Source organism: Rhinocladiella mackenziei (genome assembly GCF_000835555.1).
Source record: "Rhinocladiella mackenziei CBS 650.93 unplaced genomic scaffold supercont1.7, whole genome shotgun sequence".
NCBI classification, from domain to species: Eukaryota; Fungi; Ascomycota; class Eurotiomycetes; order Chaetothyriales; family Herpotrichiellaceae; genus Rhinocladiella; species Rhinocladiella mackenziei.
In genome coordinates, this window is record NW_013550598.1 from 74,783 (window position 1) to 101,896 (window position 27,114).

Here is a 27,114-nt window from a genome sequence, read left to right on the forward strand (position 1 = left end):
ACAGTATAGGTTCACTAAGTCATGCAAGTGCCGATATCCAGAAGCTTGGGTGCAGTGGTGGACGACGTCCGACCGGATCCCCTTCTAACCGGGTGACATTCCTCCAAATCGAAACCCTGTGTTGCGCTATTGATAAGTTCATCCACCGGAACGAGCTCGGAAACCTCCACTCTTTCCACGGAAGCCACCATTTTTGCGGGACATTTTGGGCCGCTTCGCTCCCACCCTGTTTTCCTTCGGACCCTCGACTAGACTTCTCCATGTTCCGGCACACCCGGCCTTTTGCGCACAATCCTATGGGGCTCCCATCGCTCGATCTTGAGCACTGCGCTGTGCTCCCCCACGGGGTCTCTAGAGCTGATTTGTTGCCCGGCCTGGCTAGCGCCATCATCGAAAATCATTCTGGGGCACAAGTCTGGGCGTCGTATCTCGCCATCCGCAAAGTCATCGAGAAGAAACCTCATATCTTCTCCCTTCTCAGTTTAATATTCTCCTCCGTCATTATCCAAAAATTCCGTTGCGATGCCTCGCCTCGCACGCGTCACGAAATCTGCCACGGGCGCGGATGACCCCAAGCGTCTCGCCAACCGACTTGCTCAGCGCAAATTCCGGGAGCAACGTAAGAATTATATCAGTCTACTCGAACGAGAGCTTGCTCTTTGTCATTCCGGCGCAAGTAACGAGCTTCTTCGACGAAGGCGTGAGTGTGAACGTCTAGAAAAGGAGCGTGATGAGCTTCTTGGTCTCTTGCACACCGTGGCCGAAGTGCTACGACGATACACACGCCCGTGGGAGCCGAGCGAAGTCGAAGGAGACTCGACAATCGACCAGGGCGTGCCAGAAGAGGGCTCCCAGGACTCCTCTCCACCGAATAATCTCAGAGCATTCGTAAACGTAGCTAACAATCATGACCCTTCCAACATCGATATAGCGGATACGGCGGCTACTACATTATATCCCGAGACCAATGGAGCTACATGGATGAGTTCGATTCCTCGTAATGGCAGTGTTGGCATGGACGGCTGTGATATCCAACCACAGTCAACTAGCGGCGTGTTTCCCAATGTTTTGCACCCTGATTCACCTGCTCATTATCAGCTTCCTGGCATCCAGAATTCACCGATTGAGCTGGATCCTTTCTCCTCTCAGCCACAGCCAAATCATCCTGGACGCTCCAATGGGAACTGGTCAGCAGATCAATTCTTTCCTTCTTTCGCCAAGACTAGCCAACCGCTGCTATTTGACTCTATCGAGACTGCGGACAACACGGAGCCAGTTGTCACCTCTTCGCAATGGGGCATGGCGGGTCCTGAAGCGAACCCCCCCCCTAGGCGAGTGGCCGAGAATCATTATTCACTTGGGCCTCACGGTAAAGCCTGGGTTACGCCGCCTCCGATGCCTACAGGATTCTCTCTCGCAGATAGCGCCAATGGCCAGCCGATTCCCGGATCGTTGTCGATATTCAGCGGCTTGCTGAACCGTAGAAAGCCGTGGGCAGAGCGGGTCGACTTGCTATTTCTTCTTCTGCAACGCAGCATAACTCAGTTTTTGACAGAATACAATATTCCCGTGAAGCTCAAAACCTTCACACTGCAGAACATCGACCGAGAAGTGTGCGACGGGATTACAAAAATTGTCAGCCGCACTATTAGGGATGCATTTTGTGCAATGAACTTCACCGGATTTGCCATGATTGGAGGCAGTGCCTGGGTTGTCTGGCAACTGGTCAAAAATACCCTCGTGTTTCCGTGTTTGAAGGACTTCGACGGGAGCCGACACCTGTCAGACAAAGACGGACTTCTAGAGCTTCTTCGCGATACCTTGCCGGACTGGTTGAAGCCGACAGATTTGCAACTGGCTATCGAGTGAGTTTTAGTTGCCCATGACTGCCTATGTATTCCTGACCGCCTATACTGATACTTGCATTGGAGGCATCAGCCGAGCATCAATTTCGTTCCCTGGCCAGACGTTCGAAACCGTCTGATCCTCAATCAGGACCGGGTGCTCCTTGACGAGTTTTTCTGCGAGGTTACGCGCCGAGTATGATAGTGCTTTTCTTAAGCCTAAGCTATCTGTAAAGCTGACGTCTCACATAGTTCATACCCTCCGGCGCAGAAGAAGACAGATTAATGTTTGATTGCAGGAGTCTCCCTGATATTGGTCACCAATTCTACAACGAACCGGAACGAACGTTCCGATCTTGCTTGTATGGGAACCTTGACATGTGGAAGGTCAGAAGAGCATCAGAGTCCCTTGCGACTGACTCTTCCATCATGGTAGACGAACTTCTGGGCTGCCATGTGGTTGATTAGAAAGTCTCTAGCCTTGCAGATGTGCAATCATTGACAAACCCAAGTTTCACAGCTCACTTCCTCAACCCCACACCCTCCTCCTGTTTTCTAAAGCCATATCTTGGTGATATCCTCGACGTGCGGTGGAAGAGTCGCTCCCTGGTGTCTATAAGACGCGTTTCTCTCTCTATCTTTTGGCAACTGCAAGATGATCCATGGAAGAAGCTCCTGCGTCTTGTGCACCTACACGCATCCAGACAGGGAGACACCGTATCCATGGGTTGACATTCGACATGGCTGGCATCATCGCTATCTCACTGGTGGTTGAGACGCACACTCTTCCAGGTCTTGCCAGGCAATTTTCACGTACCTCTCTCCCTTAACGAGAATGCTCAGCATTCTCTCTGCTACTGCATCTGGGCTGAGAACGGGAAGAAAGAATCCGCCTCCGCCTTTGATCCCCTCGAACATTTTAGTGGTGATTGTAGCAGGAAATATGGCGCTCGATTGCACAGTCGGATTGCCATGCTTGTGCTTCAGTTCCGTCTGGATGCCCTCGTGGATAGAAGTGACAGCTGCTTTACTGGCGCTGTAGTCCACCGCGCCAGCAACAGTGACGAAAGCTGTAGCCGACGAGGTAATGAGAACGTGACCGTGGTTGGCTGTGATCATAGTAGGCAAAAAGGTCTTAAGACACCACATGACGCCCAACATGTTTACTTCAAACGTCAATTTAACGTCCTCCTCGCTCGCGCCCAGGACAGTCCGACCCACAACACCTGCGTTGATATACAGCCTGGACTTCTTCAAAGATTCCCACATTGCACTTGTAGAAATGAGTCTTTAGTCCAGGATTGAACGAAAGCGGCACAACGTCCAAGACAATGATAGTCGCACCCAAAAGCTCTAGCTTTTGCACCAATTCTGCTCCGATACCTCCGGAACCTGGTAGCCTTCAACCAAGTGTAACACCCATCACGCCACGAATTCCCAGCCACTGCAAAGGTGGCAGGAAGATGAACGGATCGAAGGTATAAGAAGAGCCTTCGAACCCTTAGATAGACAGACAGGTTTCAGTACATTACCATTCCACACCCTACCTTGTGCACTCGCAACGATTTATGATCCTTCTCTTTACACCCCTCGTAACAGATCGATACCCTTCGTGGATATCGTTGTTACACCAAGCTGCAGATTTCTCATCAACAGGGCGCAACAAACTGACCTCCGGTAATCGCAACTATTTCCTCATGCCATTCATACTTCCCTGTAGGTGTAGGGTTGAGCGCCTTCCAACTCATCCACCTATTAAGTTGCAGGATCTATGAAAACAGGACGTAATATAGAGAGTATTTTAGCTTCGATGAAATCGGTCCTGAGAGCTGGACGTCTACTCGGATCGGGAGGGGGTTTGGCTCGAGGTTGAAGATTACTAACAGGATGGGTAACGCGACGGACACAATCGGATGGAGGGTGCCTCGAATGAACCAAAGGGCTGTATCCAAGGTGAATGGCATTGTGCAATCGAGTGGAACTATGCTGGGCTCAGCTTGGTAGAACACGAATTATGTAGCACTGCTGCCCCTGAGAGAACTGCACTCTCTTCTTATTTGATGCTGTGGCCAGAACCGTTCAGCGCGAATACCAAAACATAGTTCCGAATCATCTGTCGATCTAATCAACCTATGTCGACGACGAAAATAAAGTTTAATGTTAGCGATATCGAGTTATTACCCCACTTTCGAGATTTCATAGCGTTTACTATGTAGGTTCCGCATAGAGCCATAGAGTAGTAATTGGTTCGATAGATGCCGCAAGCCAGCTAATCTGAGCACTTAATGTGATTTGAAGACCAACGTATGGGGGTTCGGATGTTCGGACGCGACTTTACTAAAAGATCTTGACACATGTTGTGGAGCGGAGCTAACCTCCCCTTCCTTCCAGTAAAATGCCCATACATACTGCCGCAGATCCCTCGAGAAGGCAGACTCCATCCCCCAAATCATCAGACTCGGACGCCGTGTGCAACGCCATCGCTTGGCAGCTCAAGGCCGCTCTGTGGCTAGGCTCCACCGAGTTTTCCTTCAGGCCGCCATAGAGAGATCTGGATGGAATCACCTCTCGTAACTTGATGACGTGCGACGACCGGGTGCGAACGGGATGCACAAAATCCCATAATTCTTCTCCAAGAGGAGCGAACTTCAATTTTCCTTTTGACGGTGCGTCCACTCGATCTGCTCATCAACGACCTCGTCGGAGATCATGGCAACGGTAATGAATCACATCTTTGCACCTCACCTTCGTAGCGTCTGACAGAGAATGCAACAGGCCAAATCAACCCGCGCTGATGCAAGTGACTACAAAAACGATTTCGCACCCGAAATCCCTAGCAACGCAGGAAAAGGCCCTGTCACCGCAAAATATGCCGGTGCTACCTTGAAGATCTATGTAACCTGTGCCGTACTGGCACTGGCTTCTTTTGTTTTTGATGCAAACCCGAGGTTGCAGCATGCAGGTCTAGGACTGCTAATTCCCGGTGGCTCCTTTCTCGGTGTTGGTGGTTTTTGGCTGTTGGGTTTCCCTGTGACAATGTTCGCAAATGCTTCCAAAGTCATGAATGGGACGTTCAAAACTGACGATTTGCATTGTGAAGGGCACTTTTCGCATTGAGCTCGTTTCTTTGGTTTGCCACTGGCAACACAGTTGCGCCGTTCTTGACATGGCCAGGACTGGCTCTCATCATGGCTGCTTCCCCGATCGCGGCAGAAAGAACACCCTATAGTGTGTTTATCACTCCCCTGCTTGCTACAGTGGCGTATAGATTTATAGTTCACTTCGGGAATAAAGACGCAGCCGCAGCCTTAGAAAACCGTCAGAAGAGGAACAGCTATCTACCCGCGGTTGTCCAGCAGCTGGCTCGCGATGCCGTAGCTCCCGCGTCACCCGAAGACATGGAGCTCCAACCAGAGGAATTGGGCCAACTGCGATACTTTATCGAAGTCGCCAACCAAGACAAGGATGATTGGTATGAATACTGTCTTCGAAATCACAATTTTACGTCCTTCAAGGCTAACGGCAGCGTCAATCAGGTCAAACTTCACCGAAATTGAGCAGTTCCAAACCTCGGCTTTGCGATATCAGCTCAATGAGCTGAGTTATGCCTTGTCGTTCGCGAACAAACTCTATACGCCTTCGTTCCGTGGAGGATATCTCCAAGAAGCACAAAAGAACGTGCTACTCAAGTACTGCCAGAAGAAAGTCCTCAACTATTGGAAATGGGAGACTCTATGGGGGAGGCTGGTAAATCTTTTCTTTCGGATGGAACGCATCCAAGCTTTGAGTACGCTCATCTGACTACTCTTAGTCAACCGACTATCACCCGTACAATGTGGATAATATCATGCTGACTGGGTTTTACCTCCTTGCCTTGGCCATGTACGAGGGTGCTACCGGAGATGATTGTTTTTCAAAAGCAAATGCTCTGCATTTACCGATTGATGATACTCATATCTTCAAAGCATCCTCCACCTCACTAGCAGCCGCGTTAATTAACAACTTTCGGAACTCTGATTATTGTCTCTATGCTTGTGAGGTGAGTCTGGAGACCTTCTATGTGCGTTCATAATGCTGACTTGCTCCTAGCCGAATTGGATCTACACTTTCTGCAACCTTCAAGGCCTCAATGCACTGGTAGCAAATGACTCCAATAAGGGCACCTCGGACGCTGAAAAGATCAAAGAGCAGTTCCGCCAGAGTTTCATCGAAGATTTCATGGTACTTAGCCTTTCTCCGATGCCTAGAATGGTCCTAATGGAGTCCCGACAGGCAGCCGATGGAAGCGTACACCCTATAAGATCATATTTGACTGGTCAGACGCCTTCGAACATGTCATATCGATCTTAGAAGTGCTCATCTGACCAATAATGTCAGGTCTTCGCATTCCAGGATTAGTCGGCGCGGCAAACGATTTTTCAGTGTCATGCTTATCCGGCGCTATCTTTCCCGACATTTCAATCCGATCATATGCCATCTCTCGCAAGGAGTATACTGAGATTGACGAAAAAGACAATCTGGTATTTAAAGGGCTCCAAGGTGCCGATTTGATGGATCCGGGAAACTATCAAGCCTCCAAAGCAACCCTCTATGCAACAAGCCTTCTTGCTGCTCGAGAACATGGAGACAAAGTTGCTGCGGACTCGGTCTTGAAGTTAATAGACTTCTGCAAAGAGTTCAAGCGGATCGAGAAAGATGGTGTCATCTGGTACGACAAGGTGTCGCTTTTGATGAAAGGACAGCTTTTTCGTGGACGCATCAACACCACAAAAGGGTGGTTTAGAGCTATCACAGAACCTCTGAGCGATGCGATCAAAAAGGGGCCATACTTATGTGAAGCCAAGTATCCAGAGGTAAGGAACACCCACACAACATTTCCACTCATTTTGATTCACTCTGACTCTGATATTAAGGTGCTTGTTGCGAAAGCAATCTCGCACACCGGCACCGATCTTGAGCTGGTCTTGTACCCAGGAACCAAGAAGAGGGATGTTTCGCTACAGTTGAAAGAGCTCATTTCGAATACAACTTACGTGATGGGCGAGAAAGGCCAGTTCAACTCAGATGCGCTGGGTCAGGCGGTGATCTCTGTCACTCTGGATGGCAGGACCCGTCTGCACATTACCAAATTGTAGGAGTCAAAAATGAAATGAGGACTCTTTGCTCTCCCTTTCGGATTTGCTCCGATGTTTTATTGCGATACCGTAATTGCCTTCTCCGATTGTTGGCTCTAGGAATTCGGAAGCCGCTGTTCAGCATTGGTTAGACACAAATTCAGGTCTCCCAGTTTCACACTCCGAGATCTTTTCGAGCTCTTCGTTTCTTTCGACTCCAGAGACAATTCCCAAGGACTCTAGACTGCCCTTTTAATTAGGAAGACGGATCCCCATTATGGTCCCCCGTTCTGGGTTAATATCTATCCGTTTTTACTCCATACAATGAACCTCTGAGTTAGTGGCTCAAATTGTCCTCTTCTCTATGAGGTACAACCTGTAAGAATTCTGACTAGTCCATAGGCCGCGAAAACACACTGCAATTCTGTCAATAATAGTTGCCATCTGTCAAACTCTCGACCGGCCAAAAAATAGAAGTGGTTAAGAAGGAACAGAGTGTTTCCATTGCTGACAGGACATACGGTAGTGAACGGCGTCGTCCGTGACTTGCCGCACGGCTAGGGCCTCTTTTCTCAGGCCTGGGCTTAGCTAATATCTTCGGTAGAAGCTTTGCAAACACTAGGTCGGCAGGTCCGCTTGTTGACGTCAGGAGCGTAAGTGATATATCCAACGGCGACGTCCTTTTCTAAGAAATCCTTCAAGAAGCCCGTTGTTGGACAAAAGCTGTTGAACTGTGAGACAATATGGGGCAACGATTTCAGCGTGGCAATGAATGTTCAGCCGGACAAGAGTTTCGTCTACAAGCTGAACATGGAGACACCGAAAGATGACGACAATCTTTGTCTATATAAACATGCGAGGCAGGACCTCAACTTGATAGAAAAGAGAGCACTCTTTCAATCCACGAAGTTCGACACCCGTATGTCAGTACACAAGTTGCACCCTCGTTTCCAACACCTGGCCTCCATTATGGGGCATGTATCTAGTAAATATTTCAGAGAAACAGCAGGCGAGGAGTGCCACGAATCGCCCATCCACGTCAATCGTCTCATGCGAGCTATTTGCATTGGTGCCGGTGCTTCAGGTCTCTTGTTGGCCTATAAATTGCTGAAGTGCTTCACGGACTACGTCTTGGACAAATACGAAAAGAATCCTGATATTAGCGGAACTTAGTACGAGAATAGATATGCAGGATGTATGTGTCCTAGACATAGACAATGCAAGACGCATGCGACATTCCGGCGTGAGTTGATCCTTCATTTGATAACACTGATCATCAACCCTTAAACACTTCGAGGCGGCCTCAATTATATTTATTCCTTCGAGCCGAAAGTGGACTGGTCTGCCAACTACGTGACGTCGCAGGAGGTTTTCAAGTCCTTTACCGTTTTGCTGACAAGCATGGCCTTAGGAAATATATCGAGTGCAGCCACAAAGTCATGCGAACAGAGTGGTGCGCAGAGGGTTCGGAGTGGAAGGTCAGTATTGGAAGACCGGACAGCTCAATCTCCGAGCAGACATGCAACTTCTTAATCAACGCCTCTAGCATATTGAATTCCTAGAGATGGCCTGCCGTACCCGGAATTCAGGACTCTCGTGGCTGATTACTCCATAGCGCAGCTTGGGACGAATCCATGGATACGACTAGCAAACATGTAGATTTAATTGCGAATGGGCAGCTTAAAGGAAACCGGTTTGGTCGTCTGAGGCACTTCTCATCCGTGAACAGGTCTTCGGGTATCCAGGTTCTACCACAAATGCGGGCGTGCGTATAACTCCAATCTTGGTCTCCAGCACAGGATTGACCTCTTGAACGGAAAAGCTACACATGTCACGATGCTTATTCGAGAGCCGACGTGGTTCAGCTCAACACCGGACATGAAGTACCAACGCTACACAAAAGAAGAGCATGATGCCTTCCATGACAACGCCGAAGATTTCCTGAAGTTGAGTGTCAAACTTCTTGTGCAATTCGAATTGAAGGAGTGCTCCGGTTCTCCAAACGAGTGCAGGATAGAGCCCATCTATATATCTATTTACGCGGTGTACGTCAACGTTGTTGCCTGTCAACGGTGATACGGCGTAGCCGGCGAGTGTTGCAAAATGAGTCGACCTGTCGCGAATGATAGTTTACCAACTGCTCAACAACATGCCTCGACTTCTCCTCTACACCCATGATACCACGGATTTGGTTAACCCTTCGTTTTTCAAAGAATGAAAGTTCGACATTCTAGATACTACATTCATAGTGGTGAAGCCAGCGGCTCTCCATGAGCAGGAGGTGGTTGAACTGGGGTTCGGCGTCAGTACCAGAGGGAACGGCATCGATGCACCATTTTGGTTAGATGATTTGAATGTCAAGGTTGTGAACATCATGAACTACTGTAGCTATTCAGACCTGGTGGCAGCTTGAAGAACACACCGGTTTTGAGTACATATAATTCATCCCCGTTGACCTTTATATTACAGGTTATGCATATCACGACTCCATCTTCCGATGATAACCTCGCATAACTATATTAGTTGCCGCCCAATTTATGTATAAGCTATGCGAGACGGAACACACACTAAGTTCTCGGCTCTGGCTCTTATCAGTCCAAAGTGAGGCTGGCTCCAGAGCCAAAGAACACCGGAATTAGAAACCTCGTGCTGCTCCCGTGATTATTCCTCCTTTGTCTTCCCTCGTTTGAAGCCCATCGAATTCTTGACGGTCAAGTACTTCGTACTCTCCGTCTTGTAGGGCGGATAGGTAAAGCTCATGAATCTGTCGAGCCAAGATGGCGGTGCGACAACGGCCCTTTGGTGAGAAAAGCAATCGACACCATATTTACCGTGATATGCGCCGTAGCCAGATTCCCCGACACCCCCAAAAGGAGCGTTGTGCAGATTAGCATGGAAAAAGACGTTGTTGATTGTCACTCCGCCCGACAGGGTGTTGGCAATGATTTTGTCGGTAACGGCTTGATCGGTCGAGAAGATGTATAATGCTAGGGGAGTCGGCAACTTGTTTGTTCGGTCCACCGCCTCAGAGACACTACAGGCTATAACTGGGCAAATAGGCCCAAATAATTCTTCGGACAAGAGGGAATCGTCCATTTCAACATCACGCACGATTGTTGGGTGGAAAAACTTCGTGCTCTTGTCATGCTCACCGCCGTAGGCGATCTTGCCGCTTGTCCTGCTGAGAAGATCTGATAGACGATCAAAGTGGCGGTCATTGATTATCCGACACATATCTTGACAGCCTTCGCGAAGATACTGGGCATTCCAATATGACATTCTCTCGATCGGCTGATCCACGATTTCAGGCTCCGCAAAGACATGGTTCACACTCAGACAAATCTGGCCGGCGTTTGTAAATTTGGCACAGGTGATTCGTTTTGCGGCAAAGTCAATATCGGCCAACTTGGACACGATGCATGGGCCCTGGCCGCCCAATTCGAGCACAGTAGGCGTCAAATGTTTCGCTGCCGCGGCCGTGATGAAGCGTGCTACTTTGCTGGAGCCGGTGAAAAAGATCTGGTTGAACCGCTTCTCGAGAATGTACGACATCTGCTGCGGACCGGCCGTAACGAGTTTAACCGCTTGTTGGTCGAGGTATCTGGGTACCAACTCCTGCAGTAGCCTCTGGGAATGAATGCTCAGCTCCGAGGGCTTGAGCATTATGCAGCAACCTGCACAGCAGACATTGGGTCAGCATTTCTTGCCTGACAACGAAGTATGGTCTTTCTGGGGCATATACCTGCTGCGACGGCCGCAATCATGGGTTGCAGAAGCAGCAACAATGGGAAATTCCAGGCACCAATGATCAAAGCCACTCCCAGTGGCTGCTTGCGAAGGCGTGCATTTCCAAGGCAACCCATCACAAATCCTGAGTTGATGCGCTTGGTGCTCGTCCATTCGTCAAGATTTTTGAGATGGTCCTGCACATCTGACTTCAATGTGTAGATTTCAGCAGCCATGCTTTCCAGCGCATGGCGGTTGAGATCCTGCTTCAATGCAGCTATAATCCGCTCCTCGTTGTCTTCCAGCATCCACCAGCACTGCTTGAGTTGCCAACGCCGCCAGTCGAGGGCTTTAGTACGCCCTGTTGCGAAAGTCGCAAAAAGTGTCGAGTATGCTTCGTCGACATCACTAGTAGAGGAATACTCCTCCATCCTGGGGATAGTGACAATGACAGTTGGCACACTTGATCTTAAGAAAGGACTACGAAGAACAGGATGAAGGATGCTCAAACTTTAGAAAAGTGGACGTTTCGAACTTTGCAAATTTGTAGAGGCTCTGATGATGCAGAGGAACGCAAGATCACCTGGGGATGAGAGAGTCTCGACTTCGCTATGCCTCTGCCTGCATGATTGGGGCGACATAGACGGTCTATGATCGACTTTTAGTCATAAAGCATGACAAAGCTCCTCCGCACTCTGCCGTGGCACGGTTACGTGGGTCCCTATGCCCCATTATCTCCTCAGAAAGGACCCCTGATGTTAAGATGACGCACTACTTGACCTCACATGAGGAGTACGCAGCCGTATTGTCTCTAGCTTCTAGCAGAATCTTTATTCCGTCGCGGTTGCAGATTGGGATGGGTCCTTATGCCATGTGAGAAGGGGCGACAACAGCATGGTTCGAAGAGATAATGTCTTGCTCCTAAGTACTAAAGGCATCACCCTACTAGGTCGCCATATGGTAGATGTGTTGACCTCTTTCTAAGGGTTTTCAAGAGCTTAACGTGTGCACAATAAGGAAATCCAGTATGACAGGTTCAAAACGAATGGTTCGAATTGCAAATTGCTCAGGCGCGGTGGGTGTCAGGGGCAGGTTCGCCAGCGGGCTGCAAAGACGTCAAAGGATACCTATCTATCTATATAGGTACAGGGGCGACATCGACTTCCACGCTTGAAAGTCGGATAGGGGTATCCTGCGTAACGCATGCTATATACATGTTCTTGGCATAGGGTCTTGGCGCCCCATGACAGTTGAACTGGAGCCGGAAACGAGTCGTGTACCCACGACTTTTGCTGGGCTGCCACGCCTCTTAGGTCGGGTTTTGGCAGCCCCGACGAAGTTAAGGTTAACCATCCCCTTGTAGGTAAGTCAGAATCTACCCCGCCGTTTGACCCCGTACCTCATGCTGATATTACACAAAGGGACGCTGGTCAACGTGATGAGCTTGTGCTGTGAAGCAGATTGCCCGAGTATTCGCAACTCCAATAAGGGCACAAAACTGGGAACGTTCCTTTCCCACAACAGTTCCCTTGCCAAGTCGGTTTTCGGAATTCAACTGCTAATTGAGTGTCTCATGAGCTGTGTAAAAATCCCCTTCGGCAGATACTGAGCAGACGATATAACAAGGCGTGCTTGGACATATATCCTTCCCCTTTCCATCCCATCAGTAATATCCCTCCCTAGGTATCAAAAACGAAAACATGCAGGAGATGACCGCACAGAAGAACGAAACCCAGACGGAACATCTTGAGTCCGGTCCGGACAATGTACCCATTGAAAGCCATCAATCGCAGTCAGCAGCCGGTACAGATCCAGGACCGAACAAGATCTCCCTCAAAACATGGCTGGCAATTATAGCCCTCACGGTAGGACATGCATCGTCTCTCCAATTGAGCCAGCATGCTGACTGGTCTGTATCTCTAGGTCATTTACAGTTGCGGTCTTTCGACGTATGTTCTTGTCTCTTCTGTGCTAACATATATCAATGATGATCTTGGTGCGTTTTGATGAAGAGTCTTTCATTCCGGAAACCGGTTCACATGTTGACTGTGTTAGGCCCGGTTTCAACGTACTCGTGGATAAGCTCTGCCAAAACCGTGTCCACAGCCGTTGCAGCAGTACTCGCAGGCACCTTATCGGAGTAAGTTTCGCTTTCTGAGATGGAGTAAGAAAGAATATGCTCACATTCTTAGTTTGTTTGGCCGACGTTGGTTTACCATCGGCTCGGGACTCTTTGGTCTTGCCGCCTGCATTGTTGGCGCCACAGCGCAGAGCGTTAACCAAGGTCAGCTTTTGCAATCGACATCTGAGAGCTTGGTTTACCTAATTAGGAAAATAGTAATTGCATCCATGGCCATGATGGGCGTTGTTAGCGGAGGAAGCTTGAACTGCTTTGCATGCTCGTCAGAGCTCGTGTCCAAGAAGCAAAGGGGGCCGGTCCTATCTTTCATCAACTTCTCGGCTATCATATGGTCCAGCTTTGGCTCTTTGATAGGTATCCACTGAGAAGTTTCCTTCAACAATTGTTCGAGGACCTTCTGACTATTGAACAGCAAACTCCATGGTCGTATCTTCAGGAGGCTGGCGCGCTATCTTCTACTTGGGTATGGCCATGAACGCGGCTGGGGCCATTCTGTCGTTCGCCTTCTACTATCCTGCAAAACCTCTAGCCACTAAGGATATCACTCGGAGGGAGATCATCCAAGGTTTTGACTGGGTTGGTCTCTTCGGCATCTCTGTATAAGTTCCACCCAATTTCTGTGGCCGACACCAAACTGACCATATCTAACAGACTGGGCCAACTCTGCTCATCATTGCCATCATCTGGGCAGGCGGCGAGTATGAGTTCAACTCACCACAAGTATTAGGCTCTTTTATCACTGGAATCCTGCTTTGTGTCGCCCTTTGCGTCTATGGTAAGTGTGGATCGGTTTTCACTCCGAGAACGAGGCGCGTAACTGACAATGATACAGAAGTCTATATTCCTAAAACGCCCTTGCTGCACCCTTACTTGTTCCGACAAGTGAGAACCTTTACTCTTCTGCTATTCATTACTTTCACAAGTGGCATGCTGTGAGCTTCACCCCTACTATACCCATTGATCTATACAAGCGCTGACAATACAGCTACTATTCTCTGGTTGCCTTTTTCCCTCAATACCTAAGACTCGTATTTGTGGGCAATAACCCAATCAGGATTGGCACCTATGGCCTGCCACTGGGCCTTGGCGGTACCGTTGGAGGAGTAACTGTTGGACTTGTGTCGTCTCGAATTGGCCACACCAGGCTCTCTCTGACCTTTGGTGTTGCCGTTCAGGTGTTGTTCATCGGTCTCATGGCTCTCCCAGATCGTAAGACTTGACTACGACAGAACGAACTCCATTATAATGCTAACATTCTTGTCTAGTTTCCGAAGTCGGCATGGCCCTCGCTTTCAGTGGTCTTGGTGGCCTAGGAATCGGTAAGCATTGTACTGAATTCACTGCGACGGTAGAAACTAACTTAATCTCCACAGGATGGGAGCAGATTCTCACGATTATCCTCGTCCAGCTGTCCACATCTGACGAATGGATGTACGTTCCACGCGCAGTCTTGCACTTCACCATATCACATAACTAACGGCAAACAGCGGCTTCGCTACTGGAACCTTGTCCTTCTTCCGGCTTTTCGGAGGCAGTGTTGGCATCGCCGTATACACCACTATTTTCTCTCGAGAAGCTGCAAAGCTTCTGCCCAGCCGACTTACAGCCGCTGTTACTGCTGAAGGTCTCCCGTCTGCGTCCGTATCACAATTTGTCGAACAGTTTTTGCGGCCGGGTGGCTCAGTGTCTGCCGTCCCTGGCATCACACCGGGAGTACTCGAAGCCGCAAGCAGGGCCACGAGGGGATCGTACCTTGATGCTTTCAAGCTCGTCTGGTACACTTCTGTCGGATTTGGTGGATTGACTGTGCTTGCTGCGGTATTTACGAAAGATGTAAGCTTGTCATCTAATTGTTTAATACTCCCTCTGAATGCGTCTGACACACTCTAGCTCTCCCACGAATTCAACGATGTCGTAGCCCAGCACTTGAAAAATGAAAAGTGCACCGAGTCACCCGAGAAAGAAACGGTGTGAAAGACATCCAATCAATTGTACTTGCAAGTGGTTGACATGAAAATCCTCTCATGTAACAACAGTACTGATAGAGGGTGTGGGGAGAGGGATCATAAATCGTTGCGAGCGTACAAGGTAGGGTGTAGAATGGCAATGTACTGAAACCTGTCTCTATCTAAGGGTTCGAAGGCTCTTCTTATACCTTCGATCCGTTCATCTTCCTGCCTCCTTTCCAACGCCCAGCCCCCTTCCTGCCACCTTCGCAGTGGCTGGGAATTCGTGGCGTGATGGGTGTTACAAGGAAAGGGCGACCGAGAGTCTGGAACAGCCATCCGAGAGCCCAGCTCCGTTGTCAGATCAAACTGAGTATCACTATGCTGTCCGTCGTTTGGTTCTGCTTGCGGTCCTTGGTCTTCCCCGGAGGCAATGGCAGGACTTGGCTGGGTACTTGATCATCGGTGAACATCGGCTGGTTGGGTAATTTTTCGCATCTCTCGCACGATCCCTCCGCTCCTACAGCTTTGAGAGGGCTGTTCAAGCAAACAATGTGCCTAATTGCAATCCACCACGAAGAGCATCCTTCTCACGCTCGAGAACCTTGTTTTCTTGGACTAGTTTGGCGACAATCTTGTCAGGTTGCCGGCTGCTGAGTAGATCTAATCGCAGTGGCAAGACAGCGATGGTCTGGTGGGCTTTGTTTCGGTTCTCTCGCACGAGTTGTCTGTCTGTAGTCTGCTTTCTGTCCGGTTATTGTGCTGTTAATTTATCTTTCCATCCTGACTTTGATCCAAGCTCGCCATCTTTGGCAGGTCGCGGCGAACTTGCGCGAGGTCAAGCCATTGGACCTTTATGCCCTTTGCTGTCGAGTGGAGTTGAAAGATTGTAAGTATATAAACACGGCCAGCTCTGGAATGCATGAAGCAAGCGCGGGTACGGCGAGAAGCACGCTCTGCCAGCACGAACAAGGTCGATATGTCCACAGAGATCCACTCGATGCCAAGTTTGCCTTCGCGGGGAGCCGAGGTTCGTGAGTTGAGGAGGACCTGGGTTTCCTGGGAGTCGAAAAATGGGGTTGCAGAGGAAAGTTTGGTGCAAGGGCTAGCAGAATAGTTGAACGAGATCTGTCCTATCAAAGAGCAACCTGGTTCGACGTGTCCACTTCAGGTTTTACGAAGTCCGCAGTAGCGTTGGAGTGCTAGACGGCTTATACGGCATCTAGCGAGGCCCACTACAAAGATTGATGGATGTAGATGGTGCGACATCTTCCGTAATAAAATAGGATTCGACAGCGAAGTTTCACTGAGCACCCATTTTTTCCACCCGCCTAGTCGGTCTCTAGATCGCCCATTCGGGGCCAAACGATACCAATAAGAAGCGCATTAGTTCTAGAGTGGGCCTAAAACCTGGCCCAGAAGTGAGACTGACGGGATGCGCGAGGAGTGGTTCCGGATTCCGAATTGAAAACCTCTTGCTAGGAGACTTCGTCTAAGTTCTCTCCCTAACAGTGGGTCACAAGAACCGCGCCATGCGCCAATTGAAACGAGCTTGTCATTAATAGCCAGCTCCAAATACTTCCTGCACGAGACTTGGACTGGGAGAGTTATAGTATTTTCGCTTTGCTGTTTAGATGGTTTGAATCGAGAATAAATTCCGACGGCACTATACAACCGGGTTTGATCGTGGTATTGGCTGTTCCATATTGGAAAACAGGTTGCACTCGGAAACGCGGAGTCCAGCACCGAGGGACTACGGTAGAACAAAAAGCCGTGCCTTGACTTCGGAGCATATCGATATGCTACAACGGTTACGAGGAGGCTTGTCGAAACAGCAACAGAGTAAGCATCAAAGTCGTCCGTTGACTTATCATGATGTGGACGGAGAGACCAACGGCCATTATAATGGCATAACTCCTAATGGCCTCGAAGACATCATGCGTCCTTCTCGTCCCGTGGTTATCGCCGGCTGCTCATGTGGTAGGTCTATTGCAACTAGTTTTATCATGCTAAAATTGCTGAGAGTATTAACAGGAACGGTTGATCGCAGGTCAAAAAGTCGTTTAAGAGCGTCGACCCTACTTGGATAGTCTCGGGAGGGCTATCATACCAACTCTCCGACCAAGATCCAGTCGGCCCTGAAGTATCTGGCTGTCAGGGTGGGGACGTACGAGGGAACGAGAGTGGAGATCCGACAATGATATTACTATCCAATGCACTGTAAAGTACAAGACGAGAGACAAAGAGCATGAAAGCAATGCAAACCTATCCCAGATACTTATAGCCAGCGGTACAGTCATGCCGCAAGGCTACCACGCAGGCACACAAGGCTATGAGCAGGCACACGAGGCTATGGGCAGGCACACGAGGCTATTCGACAGCCACAGTGGGGGTTCTGCCCAGACCGTTCGAGGGGATTCCAGGTTGTACCATGACACTGGCTCAAAGGAGGATAAAGGCTGCCTGTAACGCAGGAGGAAGCATTTGTCAACGTCGCGTGAACGTGGAGGTTTCTTCAAGTCGTTGTATTGACGAATTAACTCAAGTTCCTTTGCACGGTCAGACGGTGCTAAACGCTTCTTGAGAGCCGCTAGCTTCTTCCGTGGAGTGTCACAGCCTGTCAGTATATAGGTAAAGCTTTTGCGTGAAATCGTGTTGACGATAATGCTATTAAGGATCTTCAGTGCTTGATCCTGGCGCTCAAACTTCTTTAGCTGTCGCTTGTAATCATCTCGTTCGTAGTCATATCGCTTTTGCTGGGACGGAGTTAGGTCTTCGAAAGTCGTTGCACGGCGTTTACTGACTTATAGTCAGGGACTTGAGGTTCTGCTAGTGTTGTTTCAGGAACCTGTGATGGGTCTGCATACTGCCAAACGTTGGAAGCTGTGGCCTTTTCTTTAATCATGAATAGCCATTCATCCCAATCGGAAGGTTGATTAAGGATCAACGTAACTTTTTTGGCAGGAGAGCTGTCGGACAGAGACATCGTGAGTTGCCAATGTCGTTGTGAAGGTGGGTACTGCGATTATTGCAATATGATTCAAATGTCCTTAGTGTTTTAGACACTTAATATGGGCAGGAGCAATATTTTTCCAGAGGCTATGGCGTCCTTCTGGTATATCGATTTCCTGATTGAGAAGGGTGGGTCCTGTGTTGATGCTGGAGATATAATCACGTGACGATGCTTAGTAACGAGTAGAACTAGTCGAGCTTAATGGAAGTCGATAGCCGGGCTCATCAGAGTGCGCTTTGAATCAATCAATCTTCTCTACCATTCAGTTCATCATTCATAATCTCTCCTACCTCAGTGCACCATCTCTCGCATCAGCACACTCCCGATTCATCAACAACTTTGCCCGCCTAATTCTTCTACCAGCTTTTCCTGCTCCTTCAACATTGCTCCTGCCGCCCTTCGAACCTCAACATGAATACAATTTGCGGACCCAGCGATGGAGAACCTACATGTACGCCCATGTCAAGGTCATCCTCAAGCTCAACTACATCAAAAGAGACTGCGGCAGTGGAGAGTTCACCACCGAAGTTATCGCCCTTAGAGGGACTGAAAAACCCTCGTATGTATACGTACAAAGGGATCCGAGATCAAAAAGAACGTGTCCGCTCTCAGTCCGCTGCGTTGATGGACCGTCACACGAATCAGCAGTACCTTGTTTTCATGGGTGTCACAAAAGGCCACCTTGAAAAGATTGACCATCAGCGCGCCAATATAGGGAAGCATACTCGGATGAGCCTTTACGCGGATGACAATCTATTAGTTGTCAAGCTGATGCCCTCAGCGGAACATGAAGTTGGGCACCTCTCACTAGCCATGAGACTTCGTGACGAACTTATCATCACAATGGGCCTCCCACGAGACTGTTTATGTCTTATTGGCGGGACAACATACAAACTCCCTAATTCCTCTAAAGAGGGTGATATGGGATTCCGCCCTGTCCCGACCCGAGAAAGGAAATCTGACTGGCCAACAATTGTTTTTGAGTCTGAAGTCTCTGAAACACTTACTCACCTAAGACATGACGCGGCATGGTGGATTGTGAACTCTGGAGGAGATGTCAAGATTGCCATCATCATCTCAATAAAGCTAGCACAGAAGACGCTAATAGTCGAAAAGTGGTGCCCTTCTCCGCTTTCTGCATATAGGCCAGCTACCAGAGGCCACCCAAATCCCAATGCTCCAATTCCGACAAAAGTTCAAGAGCTTACTATCACCCAAAATCCTACTCCACAACTAGGTCCTCCTGCTCAGTTGAATGCCATCGGTCAGCCAATTGTCACCGTTCAGCCGGGTACTGCCTCGGCCTATAACGTTGCTGGAGCGCCTTTGATTCTCGAATTTGACAAAATCATCCTCCGAGCCGTTATACCGCCAGAAAGCGACATCGTATTTAATGCCGCGGATCTTGCGGCCTGGGCGGATTCCTTCTGGAATAGCGTTAAGTAGAGAAATCGCAAGGGTTATGGCAGGATCTGGGAGACACATTGTGGGACTGGCAACGGCTAATGGTGGGTCGGGCTATGTGCTGCGCTGTTGTACAGTATACAGGACAACGGAAGTGCCATCACATCCCAGAATTTTCTAAGGGCTTGTTCGGTGTAACAGAAGTACCATCCTTGGAAAGGGTTCACTTAAGAGCTTATTCAGGACAACAGAATTGCCATAGATTTCTGTCAAACAATGAATGCCAAGAGAATATGAATTAGATGCTCTGCTCTTTAGCAACTAGTCCTGCCAGGTTGCTGATATTTACGCACGTCTTGTTGACCCCTTTTCTTCTCCTATTCCTACTCTTATATTCTATATAGGAGTGATAACCCCTATTCCCGGTAAAGGGGCTCTTGCTACCGTCCAACCGTTCAACAGTTTCCTAAGGGTCAAACTTCTTGTGCAACTTGAGCGGAAGGAGTGCTCTGTTCTCCATCTACTCAGACTTGCAAACAAATAAATCAAATCAAATCGAGCATCGAATTTGATTTGATTTGGATTCGAAAAGGATCGATTTGATTTGATTTGATTTGATTTGATTTAATTAGAATTGATTTGGATCTCATTTGGATATTTGGATAGCCGCACTTTTTTCCAAAGATGATCGGATCCAATCTGTGGATCATCTCGACGTCGGGGCTTGTCCTATCAAGGAATGCCAACAGAAGGGCCAGCGTGATTCAATAGGGAATTGATGGAATTGACAGTCCTATATGATATCGACTTGTTGGACAGAGGGGTATTGTGTATATGCCCCGTCGTAAATATTGACGAGGTTTCATAGACGACGATGTTACAGATGGTTGCTCTGTGTAACGATGTAGCATTCGCATGTCTATAAAAGGAGCCTCAGTACCTCGGCAAGTATATAAAGAACAGGGCACTCCTTCATATCAAGTTGCACAAGAAGTTTGACACGACTCGATCGCTTAAGGAGTGAAGCGATGATGGGGTGAGATGAGCGGGAGGGGCCGCTCTGACATGTCTGTTCGCGCTCGGTTACGAAGCATCTCGAGTGTGGTTAACAGAGCTTCTCTGGGTGGTCCACAGACTGGATCCGATGCGTAGATCATCTCGATATCAGGACGTCGACCTCTATCGAGTAGGATGCCTCCCGGCCACATGGTCCACGACCTATCGGATCCAATCCATGAACCACGTCGACATCCGTTAACGCTCGGTTACGGACCATCTCGAGTGTGACTAGTAGAGCTTGTCTGAGGTGGCCCACAGACTGGATCCGATGCGTGGATCATTTCGATATCGAGGATATCTATCGAGTAGGGTGCCCCCGCCACGTGGGCCCCGGGGAGCACGTGATTCTGGAAAATGGTTAATCCGTTGAAGGTTGGGTGGTTCATATATTGGATCCGATGGGCGACGAGGGGGATTTCATCGGATCCATCATATCGAGTTGGGAGGGGCGCCCCCGGGGTGCACGTGGTCCCGGAAAAAGGTTAATCCGTTGAGGGTTGAGTGGTCCACAGACTGGATCCGATGGCGACGAGGGATTTCATCGGCGCCCCCTCGGGGGATTAGCACGTGATCCCGAAAAAAGTTACGTGATAACGCCAAGCCATATGCTTACATGATTGGCCGGCTTATCGCTCTTGGCGTCGCCCCGCAACGCCAAGCCCTAACCAGGCGATTCCAAAATTAAAAAATTTGAGAAAAAAAAAAAAAAAAAAATCAAGTTTATATTTTATAATGCCAAAAACTGCTTCAAAATTGACACCAAATCGTGGTTGACCTATCAAGGACGTAACCGAGTGGTAAAACACTCGGTTGCAGTCGAACCGATAGAATTGAGGGGCCTCACTAGTGTTCGATCATAGGTGAGGTAAGAGGGTTGTCCGGCCTAGCTCCTAGGTGCCCTAGATGGGTAAACGTAATGCTCCAGCCAGTGATTGTTGATGATGTCATCTTGTTCATACCGTCGGGAGGTCACTGATTCAAACTCTTCTGCAGTTGAACTTGTCTGGCTGAAGCTTTCACTGGCTGCGGCGCCCCATCTATGAGTTCGTCAGGGATGGACTATGGGAGGGGCTCCTTTTTTCTTTTTCAAATTTTTTTTGGTGTATGTGTGTCCTGTGCCGAGGAAGTCATGTGATGATTCTGGCTTGGCATTGTCACGTGTGGTTACTGGCTTGGCATGGTTGCAGCTCTGCACCGTTCACTTATTTTAATTCAGTCTTGCTCAGTCAGATAGATTAACAAAGCGTTCCTTCATTTCTCTATAGACTCCGCGGTCTATTATGGAGAGTATTGGTTCAAGCTAAGAGTTGTTGGGCCGAGAGAAGATTGATTGATTGAATCTATCTGAGCGAGGCGCAAGCTAGAAAAAGGCCGCGAAGGCTGCGGTGCACGTGACTAGGCTAGTCCCAATGTGGACTGCCAACAAGAGGGGTAATGTTATTCTGTACACCACCTCTGATCGGTCCGGATTTTTGTTTTTCCGGTTATCTGGGCAATTCGAAGATACGTGATGTCACAACACCTAAGTCTGCCTGTACAGAATGCAGAAATGATGGTTAAACGATGGTATCCCCCCTGCACGATCGATACCTCGTGCTGACTAAGTAACAAACCAGTGCCCATAGGCTTGGGGGGACCGCCCATAAGCCGGGAATCAACTGCCCCGCTTATGGGCGGTTGTCAAACTTTTGTGCAACTTGAGATGAAGGAGCGCTCTGTTTTCTATCTACTTGTCGAGGTCCTGAGACTCCTTTTATAGACACACGAATGCTACATCGTTGCACAGGGCAACCGTCTGTAACGTCGTCGCCTATGGAAACCTCTCGTCATCCAACAATTCCTTCTCTAGACTCCAGTCTATCACTTCACTCCTCTACTATCGAGGTCGAAAAACAAAGCCGGTGAGGAAATGCGTTTAATCTTGAACTTCGCAACAGCTCTAAGGACTTGTTTTGGGGCCCAGTGGCTACAGAAATTAACCACTCGCCGGGTGCCATTTTTGGGACCTTCTCGAGACCACTATGCTTAGTATTTTGTCACGGAGTCAAGAGTTAAGGGGATGGATTATAATCTTGGGTCGCCTGTTCACCAGTCAGTGTTGTTGTAGCGGCGTGAAGGCTGAGGGAGAAGTGGAAAGTGAATATGAAAGTGTCAAACTGGGTGCAACTCGAGATGTCTTGAATGCTCTGTCCTCTATCTACTTGTCGAGGTATTGAGGCTTCTTTTATGGACGTGCGAATACTACGTCGTTACACAGAGCAACTATCAGTAACGTCGTCGTCTATGGAAACCTCTCATTAGTGTTTCAGCTGTGGAGCCTGTACACAATAGCCCTTTGTTCAACAGAAAGCCACAAAAGTTACGATCGACTTCGTGAAGGCAACCGGCCGGCTGCGACTGAACTTAAGGGAAGAATGATTCCCCCGAGGCAAGACTCGGAGCTAGAAAGACCAGCAACACGCTCTTGATGACCTAGTCGATGGCTCACATAGGGCTGAAGACAGTAGTTGGATAAACGCTACGGGAACGACAAAGCCGGACACGGAAATGAACTGACAGATATCGGTTAAATATAGTGGCAAAGTAGCTAGTCCCCTGTGGACTTAGCTCTAATATAGGTGTATGAATATCGTATAATCCTAGCCTCCTGTTGAACTATGAGACAATATGTGGCAACGATTTCAGCGTGGCAATGAATGTTCGGCTAGACAAGGATTTCGTCTACGAGCTGAACACGGAGGCACCGAAAGATGGCGACAATCTTTGTCTATATAAACATGCGAGGCAGGACCTCAACTTGATAGAAAACAGAGCACTCCTTCAACTTAAGTTGTACCACAAGTTTGACACCTATATAAAATATATAGGAATAGATCATACTTGCGTATCGAAGTATGAAACACATTTAGGACAGGTATCACAGCATGGACGCTCTTAAGCTAAGTCTAACTGACATAAAGATGCAGCCCCGGATCATACATGTATAACTTTCCCGACGTTGAATCCATCCTTCGACCCCTTCGAATTATTCCAGGGAAACACATACCCCCGTTGATTTGCCACGACTCGTATTCCCTGGATTTTGAACTCCGTGGTGTAGTGTGTGTGGCCAAAAACCCAAGCTTTGACGCCGCTCGACTTTGAGATCTGCGAGAGGACTTCAGTTCCAAAGGCGGAGCTCCAAAGGTTATTTGCATCCTGCGGGCTGGATGTGTCCTGAAGGGACGGGGCGTGGTGCGTCACAACCAGTATAGATCGCTTCTTGTTCTGTGTCTTATTCTTGCTTTGTATTGACTCCATCTCGCTCAGCAGCCAGGCAAGGTCCGTCTCATGAGATTCATTATGATCGTCAACAGTCCAATCTTGAATTTTTTTGAAGTCTTGTATTTTCGACCAGACAATGTCCCGTGCTTTATCTGGGACCTTTGACCAGAGAGTACAGCCAAGGATAGTAACACGGGATTCAGAAATGTCGTAGCGTCCCCGATGGAGAAGGATTAGGCGCCCGTTCAAAGAAGGTTCCTGCTCGAGTTGCCTAGCCCTTTGTAGACCTGCTGCAAAGGTATCATTATAGAACTCATGGTTGCCAAGGATTAGAAAGACAAGCTCGAATCGGTCTGTCTGCTTTCGTAAGAAGCCACGATAGTTATCGTAATCCACTAAGCGCCCAACATCACCGGCGAGGATGAGATATTTAGCGCATACAGGTATCTCAAAAGATAGGTATTGTTGATTGATCTCAAGATGAAGGTCAGAGAGAATTTGAAAAGAGGCGGACAGTTTACTGAAAATCGAGTGTACTTTCTCAAACATTATGTTTGTTCACATCTAATGCTCTGGGGAAGCGGTGTATATATAGGCGCACTGCCAAGACTGCATTAATGGTGTCTACGGAAGGCCGGAGTGGTTTATTTAAAGCAGCAGTTGGCGCTACGTTTGTTAATCATGAGAATAAAAGAAAATGAATATTATTAACCTTTTGAAGCCCATCCTATCTGCCTTTAAGGAAAGAGATATACCGGCGTGTGTAATTGGGGAGATAGCGTTAAACTACTACAATGTTCCACGAGTGGTCCATGTGAGTATTCACCATACTCTTATTCTAGAAACCCCCTTTCTTAATGTTGACAGGATCTTGAGATTTGTGTCCCTGAAACTTCACTGTCCGAGGCTGTATCTATAGCCTGCTCGACTGGCAAGTTGAAACGTGTGGAAATAACGGATTACGATCTATTCACGGAGTACAAGAGAGGATTCCCTACGTTCGAGGCGTCAAATATTGGTCTTCGATTGCTGCTTTTTCCCGATTCCTATTTTGGTCTTTTTCCTCTACAACAAAATATTATATCGAATGACGAGAGATTGTCTACTACTTGCAGCGACCAGATCCTAGACTTGGTCCCTCGGAGCGAGATTCAGTATCTCCCGGTACCACGTCTGCCTGTTTTCTTCATTGGACTCTGTTCGAGATTTTTCGAGTCAAACGACTGTATGGCTCGAATCGCTGTCGAACAACTAGTGGATGGGATGGACCTGAATGACGATTGGATCGAAAGCAATCTTGGCGGCGCGACGCTCAAAGTGAGGGAATTAGCCGCCCAGCTCGTTGCTGAAAAGACATCGCGGTATGATGAAAATATGGGCCCGAAAGCGATGAAGGATTTAAGCTCGATACCTGAATCTGGGTTTTAGTATCTGTTGAATCATTAGTCTATACTGTATCACGGCCTCACGCTTATTCTGTTGCCCCTGTTTTTCCCCCTTAGCGCTCACTTTCAAATATTTATGCTGCAAAAATATCTAATGGCTAGGATGGTTCCATACGTACCCTAGGCGCTAAACATACTTAAAAGCAGCCGTTGAGTTGACCCGTTACCTTGTTGGTGGATTCAGGCCCTCGCTTGAATATTTATAAACGTCATGATGGGCGGTAATCTAGCCAATGCTAACTTTCTCTTGAAGAGCCTCCTCTACCCTCCTGATACAGCAGGAGGTCTCGGTTGATCTACAGATGATACTGAGGTCAAAGCGTTCTTCTATAGTCCAGGAGATCTAGCATAAATATGAGTCGTTTTTAGTACGTTAGTCCTGGACGATAGTTTTAGACATTTCTTCTAGACCAAACCAATTTCCTTTGCTCCCAAGCAATAACCCAAATATCAATTCAGACAACAACACTATGCTTCAAGGCCGACTTAACGACGCCGCCGTCGCCCTCCACCGAATTCTGGCCCCAGCTAATATTCGGTTCGGTATATTCGGTGGCTATGCCATTGGCGTGTTAGGCGGTCCCCGGGAGAGCAAAGATATTGACTGTCTCGCCTCCGTCTCCAAGCAGCAGATTGTCGCTCTCCTGGATGGGAAGGGTGGGTTCGCTGCAATTCCTCAGGGTCGGCAGGACTATGTCGCATTTCTGTGGTCCGATAGACCCGATCGAGGCAACGCGGTGCTTGTGGAGATCTTCTGTGAGCGGTTTGCAGGTTAGTTTAGCCTTCTTCCTCCTCTATCTAAAGTCCATTCGCTCTATCTATCTCCAGGCGCTCAGTACAATATGAGCGGCATACAAGCCACCGTCCGTACAGTCAGCGGGCAAAGCTTCGGCAACGGCCCTTCCAGCTTCCTCGATCCATTTCTCCTCTTTAAAGGCAAACTTCGTGCCGCAGCAACTCGGTCAAAATTCCACGATTCCGCCGATCTCCGATGGTTAGCTGATCGATATAGCGCCGCTATTCAGGCACGACGGGATGAGTTAAACCCGCAGTACATTGGCCTTGCGATGAAGAGGTACCCCGAACTTGAGCTTCTGTTTGGTCGGTTAGGGGTTAATATTGCGGGGGCTAAGCATTCTGTGCGTGATCTAAGCCCTTCGAGACTTCCAGCGCCGGCACCTGGGGACGTTCAGAGGGGATTGCTGGGATAGAACTTGTAGTCGTTATCTGGTTGTGTATCAGCGCTCCTAATGGTCCAGATTATTAGGAGGACTATTAGTGCAGACTGCAGTCTACACTAATTGTCAGGGCGGCCCCTGCCAAGACCCTAGATACCGGGCGAGACGCATGCTTATACCTGCTCATCTCACCCCATCATCGCTTGACTCCTCAAGCGATCGAGTCGATATCATATAGGACTGTCAATTCCCTATTGAATCACGCTTGCCCTTCCGTTCCTTGGCATTCCTTGATACTAATAATCTATAGACTATCAGTTCAGTTTGCTACTCTTATACCAGACGAGTAGTTCAGTCTGACTTTATCAGACTGACCATTAGTCTAGTGTAAGAGTAATACACTAATAGTTAGACTATTAGTGTCGCGTTTCGTCACGTGTAATTTCCTGGGCTACAGATGCAGTATCACATACTAAAGTCCTGGCATCATGGGGTCAGATTCATGATATCGAGGCTCGTCCGTTCACGCTCGGTTACGAACCATCTCGAATGTGATCAGTAGGGCCTGTCTGGGTGGTTCACAGACTGGATCTGATGAAATACCGCGACCCATCGGATCCAATCCATGGATCATCTCGACATCGGGGCTCGTTCGTTAGCGCTCGGTTACAAACCATCTCGAATGTGATCAGTAGAGCTTGTCTGGGGTTGTCCACAGACTGGATCCGATGCGTGGATCATGTCGATATCGAGGATATCGACATTTATCGAGTAGGGTGCCCCCCGGCCACCTAGTCCATGGATTGGATCCGATGACGTTGCAGTCTGAAGATTTCGGTCACACTAACAGTCTAGTTTGACTAAACCAGACGGACTAAACGAACGGTCTAAGGCCTCTAGACGGACTGATTAGACTATTAGGAGCACTGGTACCGTGGGTCACGGAGGACCCGGTCCTCAGACAGTTCGCATCCATCTCAA

At 48.6% G+C, this 27,114-nt stretch overlaps 10 protein-coding genes across 10 annotated transcripts; 7 read left to right on the forward strand and 3 right to left on the reverse strand.

Moving 5' to 3' along the window:
• Positions 1–522: 522 nt before the first annotated feature.
• Positions 523–2,312, forward strand: Z518_08896 (uncharacterized protein; the record flags this gene model as incomplete). The annotated part of the gene is made up of 3 exons (XM_013412853.1): positions 523–1,865; positions 1,932–2,040; positions 2,097–2,312. The coding sequence occupies 3 exons, from the start codon at positions 523–525 to the stop codon at positions 2,310–2,312; spliced, it is 1,668 nt and encodes a 555-aa protein (XP_013268307.1).
• A 166-nt stretch (positions 2,313–2,478) lies between these two features.
• On the reverse strand, positions 2,479–3,113 carry Z518_08897 (uncharacterized protein; the record flags this gene model as incomplete). The annotated part of the gene is made up of 2 exons (XM_013412854.1): positions 2,479–2,608; positions 2,662–3,113. The coding sequence occupies 2 exons, from the start codon at positions 3,111–3,113 to the stop codon at positions 2,479–2,481; spliced, it is 582 nt and encodes a 193-aa protein (XP_013268308.1).
• A 1,440-nt stretch (positions 3,114–4,553) lies between these two features.
• Z518_08898 (uncharacterized protein) lies at positions 4,554–6,979 on the forward strand (the record flags this gene model as incomplete). Its single annotated transcript, XM_013412855.1, has 9 exons — positions 4,554–4,562; positions 4,620–4,882; positions 4,945–5,316; positions 5,381–5,591; positions 5,656–5,883; positions 5,934–6,065; positions 6,117–6,159; positions 6,222–6,697; positions 6,758–6,979. The coding sequence occupies 9 exons, from the start codon at positions 4,554–4,556 to the stop codon at positions 6,977–6,979; spliced, it is 1,956 nt and encodes a 651-aa protein (XP_013268309.1).
• A 747-nt stretch (positions 6,980–7,726) lies between these two features.
• Positions 7,727–8,131, forward strand: Z518_08899 (uncharacterized protein; the record flags this gene model as incomplete). Its single annotated transcript, XM_013412856.1, has 1 exon — positions 7,727–8,131. One exon carries the CDS (start codon positions 7,727–7,729, stop codon positions 8,129–8,131), a length of 405 nt encoding a protein of 134 aa, XP_013268310.1.
• A 663-nt stretch (positions 8,132–8,794) lies between these two features.
• Z518_08900 (uncharacterized protein) lies at positions 8,795–9,034 on the forward strand (the record flags this gene model as incomplete). The annotated part of the gene is made up of 1 exon (XM_013412857.1): positions 8,795–9,034. The coding sequence occupies one exon, from the start codon at positions 8,795–8,797 to the stop codon at positions 9,032–9,034; it is 240 nt and encodes a 79-aa protein (XP_013268311.1).
• A 585-nt stretch (positions 9,035–9,619) lies between these two features.
• On the reverse strand, positions 9,620–11,115 carry Z518_08901 (uncharacterized protein; the record flags this gene model as incomplete). Its single annotated transcript, XM_013412858.1, has 2 exons — positions 9,620–10,632; positions 10,701–11,115. The coding sequence occupies 2 exons, from the start codon at positions 11,113–11,115 to the stop codon at positions 9,620–9,622; spliced, it is 1,428 nt and encodes a 475-aa protein (XP_013268312.1).
• Positions 11,116–12,384: 1,269 nt separating this feature from the next.
• On the forward strand, positions 12,385–14,798 carry Z518_08902 (uncharacterized protein; the record flags this gene model as incomplete). Its single annotated transcript, XM_013412859.1, has 13 exons — positions 12,385–12,549; positions 12,608–12,680; positions 12,740–12,824; positions 12,877–12,968; positions 13,023–13,178; positions 13,237–13,421; positions 13,476–13,599; positions 13,657–13,756; positions 13,810–14,033; positions 14,090–14,143; positions 14,198–14,255; positions 14,312–14,657; positions 14,715–14,798. The coding sequence occupies 13 exons, from the start codon at positions 12,385–12,387 to the stop codon at positions 14,796–14,798; spliced, it is 1,746 nt and encodes a 581-aa protein (XP_013268313.1).
• Positions 14,799–17,100: 2,302 nt separating this feature from the next.
• Positions 17,101–17,756, reverse strand: Z518_08903 (uncharacterized protein; the record flags this gene model as incomplete). Its single annotated transcript, XM_013412860.1, has 2 exons — positions 17,101–17,569; positions 17,638–17,756. The coding sequence occupies 2 exons, from the start codon at positions 17,754–17,756 to the stop codon at positions 17,101–17,103; spliced, it is 588 nt and encodes a 195-aa protein (XP_013268314.1).
• A 6,451-nt stretch (positions 17,757–24,207) lies between these two features.
• Z518_08904 (uncharacterized protein) lies at positions 24,208–24,938 on the forward strand (the record flags this gene model as incomplete). Its single annotated transcript, XM_013412861.1, has 2 exons — positions 24,208–24,324; positions 24,378–24,938. The coding sequence occupies 2 exons, from the start codon at positions 24,208–24,210 to the stop codon at positions 24,936–24,938; spliced, it is 678 nt and encodes a 225-aa protein (XP_013268315.1).
• A 487-nt stretch (positions 24,939–25,425) lies between these two features.
• Positions 25,426–26,166, forward strand: Z518_08905 (uncharacterized protein; the record flags this gene model as incomplete). Its single annotated transcript, XM_013412862.1, has 2 exons — positions 25,426–25,726; positions 25,784–26,166. The coding sequence occupies 2 exons, from the start codon at positions 25,426–25,428 to the stop codon at positions 26,164–26,166; spliced, it is 684 nt and encodes a 227-aa protein (XP_013268316.1).
• Positions 26,167–27,114: the final 948 nt, after the last annotated feature.